Genomic DNA, 10300 nt, shown 5'->3' on the forward strand with positions numbered 1-10300 from the left:
GATTTTGTGTTTCTTCTATGCTTGGTGGCAGTAGCATGACACTATCTGCTAGTGGAGCCTCTAGCTGTTCGGTAAACTGGTCGTTGAGTAGTTCATCAATGTACTGAGCCGACCGCGAGAGGACCTCTGGCTGATTATTATCTAGCTATCGATCCTTGTTGCGACAGCAGGTTAGCTTAGGTATAACAATGTTTCGGTGACCTGTCATCGCTGGCCAAATGGGAAATTGGCGCTATATTTTCTTACTGCAGTCTCAACTACCTCCAATGCCTTAACAAAAAATTCTTATATAGGGACTGTTTAGGCATTTGAGTTAATACAGCCTATAGTCCGTGCCTGTGAAATGTTTCATTTACTGTGAAATGTTTCACCGGTTTCCCGGGAGCTGACAGTAATATGTAGGAAAACTCAAAAAGATGATGCTTGATTTGTATGGAAGAGCGTAAACTTCCTGTCAAAAGATTATAGGGTTGTATGGCTGAAATCCAATTTACGCCAAAGCTACCGCTTCGTGTGACGTCCCTATTATAACTGTTATGAACTGTGTTCCTTGCACTTTACTTAAACACTTATTACTTTATTCACACATATTAAAACATACATAATAAATACTGATGAAACGTACAACACTTTAAAACGTAGGCCGCGCGCCAGCTGCACCGAGCGCCCCTGCCGAGAGCTCCTGCTCGATCGGCCTTCGTACACACTCTCTCGGCGCTCGGCACACACTAAGCGTTGCGCGCTTAGTGTGTGCGACAGTGTGCGTGTACACACTGTCGTCCCCCTGGACGTTGACCGGTGGCAGCGCAACTGCCACGGCAAGTCCAGGGGTCGGCACGCACGGCTGCCCACAACAATAACATCTTTGTGTTTTGAAAATTTGTCAGCATTTTGTCACTCCCGTGGCCCTGCGCCTTTTCAGAGCGATTCTTCTCACTAGGCACATCTACAGCTGTCAAAGTGAACCGTTGTTTTGGTTGTTATCAGCTTGCGTACAATAACAAAATCGAGAGCACGGAATAAATCTTGTTTGCTCAGGGTCAACTTCACAACACGCCGGTTGGTCTAATTTGCTCATTTTGATAACAACGGTATGTTTGCTGTTTCTAATCCATCTGCTCCCAAGCCTGTTAAAGCTCTTCTCAATTCGTTATAAGTGTGGCATACTTTTGTCTTAACTTGCAGAATCAGTCACCGGACGTGCGAGCGCTTATCAAAGATAGGACAGCAGAGAGAGAGGACATTTGCGTTTTTTGGGGGCCCTTTCAGTTCGTTACGGTTGCTTGAGCAGAGTTAGAGACCGACAGAGCAGAGCAGTAAACATGGCCGCACCAAGGAAGGTAATTATCGATCTGGATGTCGGTACGGACGACGCATGGGCGCTGTGGATGCTGCTGCAGTGTGAGAAGACGTACGGCTACGAGGTGATCGCCATCACGTGCGTGAACGGCAATACGGGCGTGGAGAATGTGGTGGAAAACACGCTCACCGTGCTGTCCGCGATGGGCCGTACGGATGTGCCCGTGTACAGGGGTGCCCACGAACCGCTGGTCCATCCGCGGGGAACGAAATACGACGGGAACTTCCACGGCAAGAATGGGCTCGGTGATATCGACTTCGGGATCGAGGTTAACCGCACTCCCCTGCAAGAGGAACACGCGGTCACTGCCATCCAGCGTCTGCTGAACGCGCACAAAGGAAGCATCGATTTGATCTTTATAGGTCCGCTGACGAATTTGGCACTGGCCATGAAGCTACGGCCGGGGCTGCTGAAGCAGGCGAGCCATCTCTACATCATGGGCGGCAACCGGCACGGAGTCGGCAATATCACGTGGTCGGCCGAGTTCAACTTCCACACCGATCCGGAGGCGGCCCATATTGTGCTGCAGAGCGATTGCTGCCCGATCTCGATCGTACCGTGGGAGACGTGCCAGCGGCACGCCGTTCCGCTGGCCTGGCGCATGGAGGAGCTGGGTGCGGATGAAACCAAACCGATGCTGCGGATTCTGAACGCAGTGGAGCGCAAAGTTTACGGCCAGCGGCCAAACTGGATGCCGTGCGATGCGTACCTGGTGGCGGCGTTCATTCAACCGGACTGTGTGCTGAAGGCCCACAGCTATACGGTTGACGTGGAGCTGCACGGTGCGCTTACCCGCGGTCAGATGGTGCTGGATCACCGCGGTGCGGGCGCGGGCCACGTGCGCATCATCGACGATATTGATGAGGGCAAGTTTAAGGAGCTGTGCTGGAAGACGGTCGCCTGAAGCGGCTGGAATTGGCAGGAGATACCGAACAAGTGTGCCTTATCTAGATGGTTTGTTTGATTTTACATTTATTTGATTGCTTTTACATACTGTTAAACGATCTTTACGATGACAATAAAACAACGGCGGTTGTTTCAATAAATGAACAAAATATTATTACAATTTCAAGAAGGGATGTTTCTGTTAAGGTGTCCCTGTAAACACACGGGCACATAAAGGGAGTCAGAGATTCAGAGATGCGCCAATACCGGTAGTTAACCAGGTTCTTAATAGTGTTGGGTAAATCTGATTCAGATTCATGAATCTGTATGACTTTTTAAAATGATTCGTTGAATCTGAATCTCAGTTGCTAAGAATCATAAATCTCTGGGATTTATAAATCTCAAGGAATTAACACAACTCCAAAACTTCATAGAGCTTGAGCTTCTCATTTTTCTTCTTGTTGGCGTAACAACTTGCGTCGTCGGGACAGCCTACACAGGCTTTCGAGACTTCTTACCAAGTATCACGCAGCCGGATAATTTGTTTTGCTACGGGGAGACGGTCCTTCCAAGACTTGAACGACGGGCATGTTGTTAAGTGGGATAGCGCAAATTCAATGTTTTGAAAATCATAGATCTCTAAACATTCATGAATCCTTTGATATATATTAATTTTAATGGATTTATGAATCTTTTAGATTCATGATTCTTTGAAGATTCATTTGTCCTTTGAGATTCATTAATCGCGAAGGATATCATTTATTCCAGATTCATGAATCCTTGGAGATTCATTAATCTTTCGAGATTTATGAATCCTTGGAGACTCGAATCACTCATCACTGAAGATTCATATGAATGAATCTCAACGAAAAATTCAGGCAACCCAAAACAAATGTTTAACCCACACTAATTTCGGGACTGATCCTGAATACTTATTGGTCCCGGGACTGATTTAGCCCCATTCCATTCCTGGAATTATTCACCAACACATAACTGCTCTGGACAATTAAATCTCAACCTAAACCAAGAACTGATACCTATTCCTACCAGTCTTGGAACGGATCTTGAACCCACACCGGTCCTGGAACTGATCCCATATTGTTTGTGATCCCAGTAACCCAGTTTGAGAACTGAGTTTGAGAGTAACTAAACTAAACCTTTCCCGATGCTATCATATTAACTGATTACGAACCTATTTTCGTCACCTGGTTCTGATCCCGAAACATGCCAAGGCTTGGACCTGGTCCCACCTGGGCGTCTGTAGTAGAGGTGGGCATTTCGATTCATTCATTCCATTTCCAGTTCATTCATTTTTTCACGTGAACCGAATGAACCATATGGTTCTGATTCAATTGGCACACCTCTATAATAATACAGCCAATATTTGAAAAATTATAATGCTTCAAATATGCACAGGTTTCAATGATTTAAACTGCTTTTTTTCTGTAATTTACAGATTTTCTGTTGAGTGTTTAGAAAATTATTCCCACAACAAAATGACCACCGTTGCCACCACTGTCATCGCGAACTGTTTTGACAGCGCCCGCTACTTTGACATTTACACGTCAAACAGGTACAGATGTCAAGTATGGGGATGAGACTTTTTTTTTCGCCAGCAAATTTGTGTCTGACTCGTCCGGGTTTTTTTTGTAGTGTATTCCCGTGTGTGTTTTGTGGACCATTTTGAGGGGTGCCGCACCGTGTAACAGACTGTAGCCTGGAGAATCGTTTTCCACCGGGCCTCAATCGAGCAGCAGGGCTGTGAAAGTGCCGAGACACCTACTTGCCTCCTCCCTTACACCTTGCGGTTGCGGTTGTCCTGTGTTGACACCGTACGTGTGCACAAAAACACAGCAGCAGCAGCAGCAGCAGTGCGAATAATGGGTACGTCTGACACGGTGGCTGGTTGGCTGGGAGGGGGGGAATGCTGGTGTCTGATAAGGTTTCCACCCACCCGCCGTGCAATGGTGGACCCAATATTGTGCTCCCTCTGTGGCATATGTTTTGTTGACACTTTCCCTCACTTTACTTTCCCACCCGCCAGGTGGACTGTTTAGCTACTTCCGGGGGTTGCTGGGGAGCCGGGAGATGCGGATACTGATACTCGGGCTGGACGGCGCCGGCAAGACGACGATACTGTACCGGCTGCAGGTGGGCGAGGTCGTGACCACAATACCGACGATCGGCTTCAACGTGGAGCAGGTGACGTACAAAAACCTTAAATTCCAAGTGTGGGACCTCGGCGGACAGACCAGCATACGGTAAGCGGGCTTAAAAAACGGTGCCACGAAGCAAGGAAATGGGATTTAACACGGCGATTTTACGTTTTTTGTTTCACTTTTAGACCCTATTGGCGTTGTTATTACAGCAACACAGACGCCATCATCTATGTGGTGGATTCCGCCGATAAGGATAGGATAGGCATATCAAAAGATGAGCTACTCTACATGTTAAGGGTAAGTGCGGGACGGCGAGAGCCTTTGCACCAGGCCCGAAATGGACACTTTTTCTTCACACCTTTCCCTGCACCCCAACCACTCGACAGGAAGACGAACTTGCCGGAGCAATACTGGTCGTGCTGGCCAACAAGCAGGACATGGAGGGGTGCATGAGCGTGGCGGAGGTGCACCAAGCGCTCGGGCTGGAAGCGCTGAAAAACCGAACGTTCCAAATATTCAAAACATCCGCCACCAAAGGGGAAGGCCTCGACCAGGCGATGGACTGGCTGTCGAACGCGTTACAGGCGCGGAAATAGCTCCGGCAACAGCAGCTGGACCCCGTTTTTTCCCATTTTTTCCTTCGCCCCAAACGCTACCTAAACCCCCTGTTCCCTTTCACTCCCCCTCTATTATCATTCTTACCTGCCCACTGACGCTGCCGGTTCGCTGCAGGATGGTGCGTTTCGCCATCAACGGCCTCGTGGCGTGCGGCGTGTGAACGATGTGTGTAGCTCGTAAGTTTTTCGTGAGCAAGATGCAGTGCGCGATTTCTGTTGTAGATTAGAGATTGGGGGTTATTACACTTTGCCCCCTTCCAGCGACCTTCGGATCCCTTTCTATGCAAGATTACTTTAGACGACGCGATGCGCGACAAACACATTAGATACGCGCTATGGCATACATATATACATTACCGAGAGATGGGACAGCCCAACCGTTTGCTTTCCAAGCCACACACACCCACGAAAAAAGCTTTCCTTTTGTCCCATGCTGCTGGGTGTTAATATACTTTCCTGTTCGTTTCCCCTAGCAACAGGCGAGGGCAAATTCCCGCTTTATATGCGCAACACGGTTCGCTTCAAAATGGAGCAGGTGCATCATCGCCGCTTGCTCTTCAGACCATTCTTGCAATATGCTTTTACCGGACGACGATCCCGAATCAGCACCATTTGCCAGTTTCCTTTGCTCCCCTTCCAGTCACAGTCAGTCATTAGAATTGACAAAAATCGGCGTTTAACGGTGGTGGCAGCAGCGGAACGGACAACGGAACGAAAATGAGCGCGCGCGCGTTTAGATTGAAAAGCATTAATTTTATATTTAAAAAGAAAAAAGTATGTACCATTAAACAAATATTATACAAGACGGATTTAAGTTCACAAGTGAATGCTGGAAACAGGAGTTGCGTTTCTGCTAAACAAACAAACGAACGAACGCGATAGCCTTACAGAGTTTTCCAGCGGTTCTCATGTTTGTGAGACACTTCCCTGACTCTTTCTTATGGGAAGTGAACTTCATACGATGGAAATTGGATTCTATGACCCCTCTCATTGGAAATTCCTGTTGGATTTGTCCAGCAAGGATGCTATAGAGTCCAATTCCCATTGAATAAAGTTCATTTCACATAAGAAAAATCAATAAAGTGTCCCACAGTTATGAGAACTCCTGGAAAACCCTATTAATCGATACTAATCTAATAGCTTAGATGTGGGGGAAGAAGAACACGTGTTTTGTTCACCCCCGAACACTTCAAATCTTTACCAGGCCGGTACACCGAACCGGGCCACCCGCTTCTCCTGCGTCTCCAGCTCCATCTTGATCTTGGTGCGCATGTAAAAGATCGGACAGTCGCGGCTCGTACAGATGACCTCCTCGTGCAGCGACCCCTGGCACCGCTGGCACTCCGTCCACAGCCGACAGAACCGTTCCTCGAGCGTACGCTGGGCCGCCAGCTCGCCCTGATACAGCGACGCCTCGTTCGGTGTGCAGTGCGGGCACAGCGCCTTCCCCTCCTGCCCAACGGCCAGCAGTGCCTTGCAGCCCAGGCAAGCGTCACGCTTTTTCGTAAACGCCGCGAGCGCACCCACCTTCGACGTGACCACCGCCCGCGTTCGCGTGTGATCGCCCCGCAGCAGGATCGATTCCGCCTTCTCACCCAGTATCGGCTCGAAAATGCGCAGCAACGGTTTCGACAGCTGATTCTCGAGATAGTAGTTCGCGTCGATCGGCACACAGTTCTCCAGCACGTAGATCGGATCCTCCGCCTTCATGTAGGCGGGCGTGTTTTTCGCCGCCGCTATCAGCACGTACGGCACCCGGTCGCCCAGCTTGGGCGCGTTGCCCGGGTCGCGCTTCTTCATCTTGTTCGCCAGCTCGACGTGCGCCTGCTTGGCGGCGTAGTCGCTCTTCGCCAGCTCCTTCGTGATGACCAGCTGCGAGATGTCGATCCGGTTGCACAGCAGGTCGGCGATCGTTTGCTTCGCGTACTCGATCGCCCCGTCCGGGTTGCGCTCGATCAGCAGCTTCTGCAGGCAGCTGTTCATCAGGTTCGCCACCAGCGGCGAGTTGTCGCGCCGCACCGTCTCGATGCCCTTGCAGTCCATCTTGTCGTACCGGTCGGGGCGGGTAAAGTACAGGCCGGCGTACCGCTTCTTGTTGATCAGCAGGTACGGATAGTACACCTTCTCGAACTCGAGCTTGATCGGCTTGACGAACTTGGCGCTCACGTAGTCGGCCGCCTCCTTGCCGAGCTCCATGCTGCGCTCGAGCGTCTTCACGCCAAAGTTCACCATCACCGAGTCGGTGTCGCCGTAGATGACGACCGCATCGTTCTCGTACCCGTGCTCCACCGTGTACCGCTGCTCGACCTCCTGCTTCGTCTGCTCGATCATCGTGCGACCGTACGCCGTGACGGAGCCGGAAATTTCCAGGCAGGGCAGCTTGCCGACCTGCGCGCCGGTGAAGCCGTACACGGAGTTGGCGGAGATTTTCAGCGCCAGCTGGCGACCGTCCAGCACGCTCCGCTTGAACGGGTCCGTTTCCACCTTCAGGTCGGCTTTGGCGCGCTTGCGCGCCGCCAGCAGAGATTCGAGAATTTCCGGCAGGATGCCTTTCCGGACCGACGCCTTCACGAACACGTTGTTGGCGGGCGTGTGCGTTAGCTGGTCCGGGCTCAGGCCCAGCTTGTCCTTCATGTTCGGCTGCACCAGCGTGGTGTAGCAGAGGTTGTGCGCCATCATGATGCTCGGGTACAGCGAGGCAAAGTCAAGCGTCGAGATGGGATTGGCGTAGTAGCCGCGCTTCGGCTCGATCACGGTCGCGCCCTCGTACTGCTCCTCCGAGCCGGAGCTCTGGTACGACGGGATCAGGTAGCCGGCGACCCGCGACTTGCGCAGCAGCTGGCTCATCACCTTGATCTGCTGGCCGCGCGTCAGCAGACAGGCCAGCGGTACGCCCGTCACGCGCGCCATCTCCATGTAGTTCACGATGCACATCAGCTTGTTCAGCAGGCGCAGCGGCAGGTACGCATCCTTCAGGCAGTACATCGCGAGCCGGCGCCGCGTCTGCTCGCTCTCGTTCTGCAGATCCGTAATGATGCTGTGATGCACGTCCTCCTTCTGCTCCTGCAGAAAGTGGTAGCTGACCGCGTTCAGCGTGTACGAGCGCAGCTTGTAGTCGCGCAGCAGCACAAACAGCAGATCGAACGGTACGCGACCCTCGAAGTTCACGAACTTGTTCTCCCGCCGCCCCATCTGCTTCGACTGTATCACCGTGTCCTTGATCACCGACCGGATGTTGGTGACGCGCCCCAGGTACTCAAAGTTGCGCACCTTCAGATGGTTCGCGCGGTTCAGCAGGTACGGCACGTCGAAGTTGTTGATGTTGTACCCGGTCAGTATGTCCGGGTCGAGCTCGCGCACAAAGCACGCCCACCGGTCCAGCAGCTCCTGCTCCGTCTTGTGGCTCAGCACCTGCGCCCCCACGATCGGGGCGCACGTGTTCAGCGTGAACACGTTGCGCAGGAACGGTTCCTGTTCGCCCTGCCGGATCACCATGTTCGCGATCTGGATGACCGGATCGTGCTGCGGCTCGGGAAAGATGCCCTTCCGCCCCGCACACTCAATGTCGAAGCTGAGGATGCGGAACGGGGCCACCTTGGCCCACTCGCCCTCGGGATCGTGCGCAACGAACGCGTTGAACGCGACGTCCACCTCGAGCTGGCAACGCGTTTCCGGCACAGGCTGGACGCCCTTGCGCCGTGCGGTCCAGCTGCCCGCCGGCAGCTCGATCCAGCTGCACCCAACCACCCCCGTGTCCACCATGAACCGGATGTCGAAGTCGATGTTGCTCTCGTACACCCGGCAGTCCTGGAAGTCCATCGACGGCATCAGCTGCTCGCGCTCCAGCAGCCGCTTGACGGCGGCCAGCAGCTTCGGCAGCGCCACCGTCACGCGGATGAACGTGAACAGATCCTCCCCGTTGTAGCCCATGATCGATTGCCGCTCGACCAGCTCCACCTCCAGCACCGCCTCCTGCACGTTGTCCTTGTTCGTGCGCATATCGTGCAGGACGGCTTTGTCCAGGGCGGCCCGGAACTCCTGCAGGTGGGCCTTGCTGAAGCCGCGCGGCGCCGCCACGTACAGGTAGGGTAGGAAGCCGTGCACGTGCGCACACACCGAGTTGCCCTCCATCGTTACGCCGAACATGCGCATCACCGGCACGGGACCGACCTGGGCCCCGGGCATACCGGCCATCGGCTGGCCGATGTAGTTGTCGATGTCGATCTGCTGGAACACGAGCGCATCCCTGGCCGGATCGAGCGGGGCCGGTGCCGGGCGGCTCCACTTCGCGCAGGTGTTTTCGCTCTCCGGCCCCAGCCCGATGCGGGCCGTGTCGGCATCGTCGTCCAGGTTGGCCAGCTCGGCCTCGAAGTAGCTTTCGAACTCTTCCTCCTCGTCATCGCCACCGCTTGTGTTGGCAAGAGAGGTTAAGCGCACGTTAGTTTTATGTTGTGTACGTGAAAACGAAGTGGAAATATCGACTGTTTGATGCTTACCGGAACTTTTTCGGCCCACTGGACGATGCCGCTTCGTTGGGTTTGGTGAATGGTTTGCGTTTGGTGTTCATTTCGGCGGCAGGGACATAGACAGTATGCGAAAGCACACCGACTTGCGAGTCGCAACGTTCCAGGAACTTCAGCAGCAACCGCGACAGTTCAATAAAAATCGAAACAAAACACAAACCGACAGCCTCTGGTCGGCAATGATACAGGAAATTACTTGATTAATGCCGACGGTTACAACAATTTAACCACACAACGTATATTTATCCAACGACCCATATACACACCGGCGCGGGCTTGGGTTGTATTTTACGCGCGATCGAATTGTCATCGAAACGGAGTGTGACAGCTGTCGGTGGGTTGTTTTGCTGCCTCTTTGAGTGTTAAAAAAAGTTGCACAAGTTTTGGATATTTTACAAATCGCGCAATTATTTTTTGTATTTATTATTTGGGAAAATAGCGGAAGATTATGTTTTCCTTTGATTTTGGTTAAAAGTCAGTTTTATAAAAAATCTAGTTAATTTCACAAGGTTAGAGGGCTGCACATCTAAATTTCAAAGATCTTCTTCACTTTGCAAAGTACGCCGAAACAAAAGGCCTCAGTTATTAATTAAAATGAAGTACATGTGACGACCCCTGAAGAGACCTAACACCATAAACTGATCATAGGCCCATTCAGGTCTGGGAACCTATCATGAGCCCATTGCGGCCCCGAAACCGATCATGAACCCATACCTGCTCTGGAACCTATCATGAACCTGTCCTGGCCCTGGAACC

The 10300-nt window shown here is 52.1% G+C and overlaps 3 protein-coding genes across 3 annotated transcripts; 2 read left to right on the forward strand and 1 right to left on the reverse strand.

Moving 5' to 3' along the window:
* The first annotated feature begins 958 nt into the window (after nucleotides 1-958).
* LOC120958758 (inosine-uridine preferring nucleoside hydrolase-like) lies at nucleotides 959-2426 on the forward strand. The gene is made up of 2 exons (XM_040381758.2): nucleotides 959-1091; nucleotides 1186-2426. Exon 2 carries the CDS (start codon nucleotides 1323-1325, stop codon nucleotides 2262-2264), a length of 942 nt encoding a protein of 313 aa, XP_040237692.2. The 5' UTR covers nucleotides 959-1091; nucleotides 1186-1322; the 3' UTR covers nucleotides 2265-2426.
* A 1381-nt stretch (nucleotides 2427-3807) lies between these two features.
* LOC120955411 (ADP-ribosylation factor-like protein 1) lies at nucleotides 3808-5848 on the forward strand. Its single transcript, XM_040376260.2, has 4 exons — nucleotides 3808-4129; nucleotides 4290-4506; nucleotides 4590-4701; nucleotides 4791-5848. Exons 1-4 carry the CDS (start codon nucleotides 4126-4128, stop codon nucleotides 4998-5000), a joined length of 543 nt encoding a protein of 180 aa, XP_040232194.1. The 5' UTR covers nucleotides 3808-4125; the 3' UTR covers nucleotides 5001-5848.
* LOC120955409 (DNA polymerase delta catalytic subunit) lies at nucleotides 5754-9953 on the reverse strand. The gene is made up of 2 exons (XM_040376258.2): nucleotides 9518-9953; nucleotides 5754-9429 (listed from the first exon to the last, which is right to left on the reverse strand). Exons 1-2 carry the CDS (start codon nucleotides 9586-9588, stop codon nucleotides 6219-6221), a joined length of 3282 nt encoding a protein of 1093 aa, XP_040232192.2. The 5' UTR covers nucleotides 9589-9953; the 3' UTR covers nucleotides 5754-6218.
* Between the last annotated feature and the right edge of the window lie 347 nt (nucleotides 9954-10300).

The sequence above is a fragment of the Anopheles coluzzii genome, chromosome 3 (genome assembly GCF_943734685.1).
Source record: "Anopheles coluzzii chromosome 3, AcolN3, whole genome shotgun sequence".
Classification (NCBI taxonomy): domain Eukaryota; kingdom Metazoa; phylum Arthropoda; class Insecta; order Diptera; family Culicidae; genus Anopheles; species Anopheles coluzzii.

What these genes read in the sequence shown, in the direction of transcription:
- LOC120955409 (XM_040376258.2), bottom strand. Translation starts at nt 9,588, where the DNA reads ATGAACACCAAACGCAAACCATTCACCAAACCCAACGAAGCGGCATCG. An exon ending in AGTGGGCCGAAAAAGTTCCG is followed by an intron (nt 9,430 to 9,517) that starts GTAAGCATCAAA and finishes TGCCAACACAAG; the next exon opens with CGGTGGCGATGACGAGGAGG.
- LOC120958758 (XM_040381758.2), top strand. Translation starts at nt 1,323, where the DNA reads ATGGCCGCACCAAGGAAGGTAATTATCGATCTGGATGTCGGTACGGAC.
- LOC120955411 (XM_040376260.2), top strand. An exon ending in GGCGGACAGACCAGCATACG is followed by an intron (nt 4,507 to 4,589) that starts GTAAGCGGGCTT and finishes TTTCACTTTTAG; the next exon opens with ACCCTATTGGCGTTGTTATT. An exon ending in AGCTACTCTACATGTTAAGG is followed by an intron (nt 4,702 to 4,790) that starts GTAAGTGCGGGA and finishes ACCACTCGACAG; the next exon opens with GAAGACGAACTTGCCGGAGC.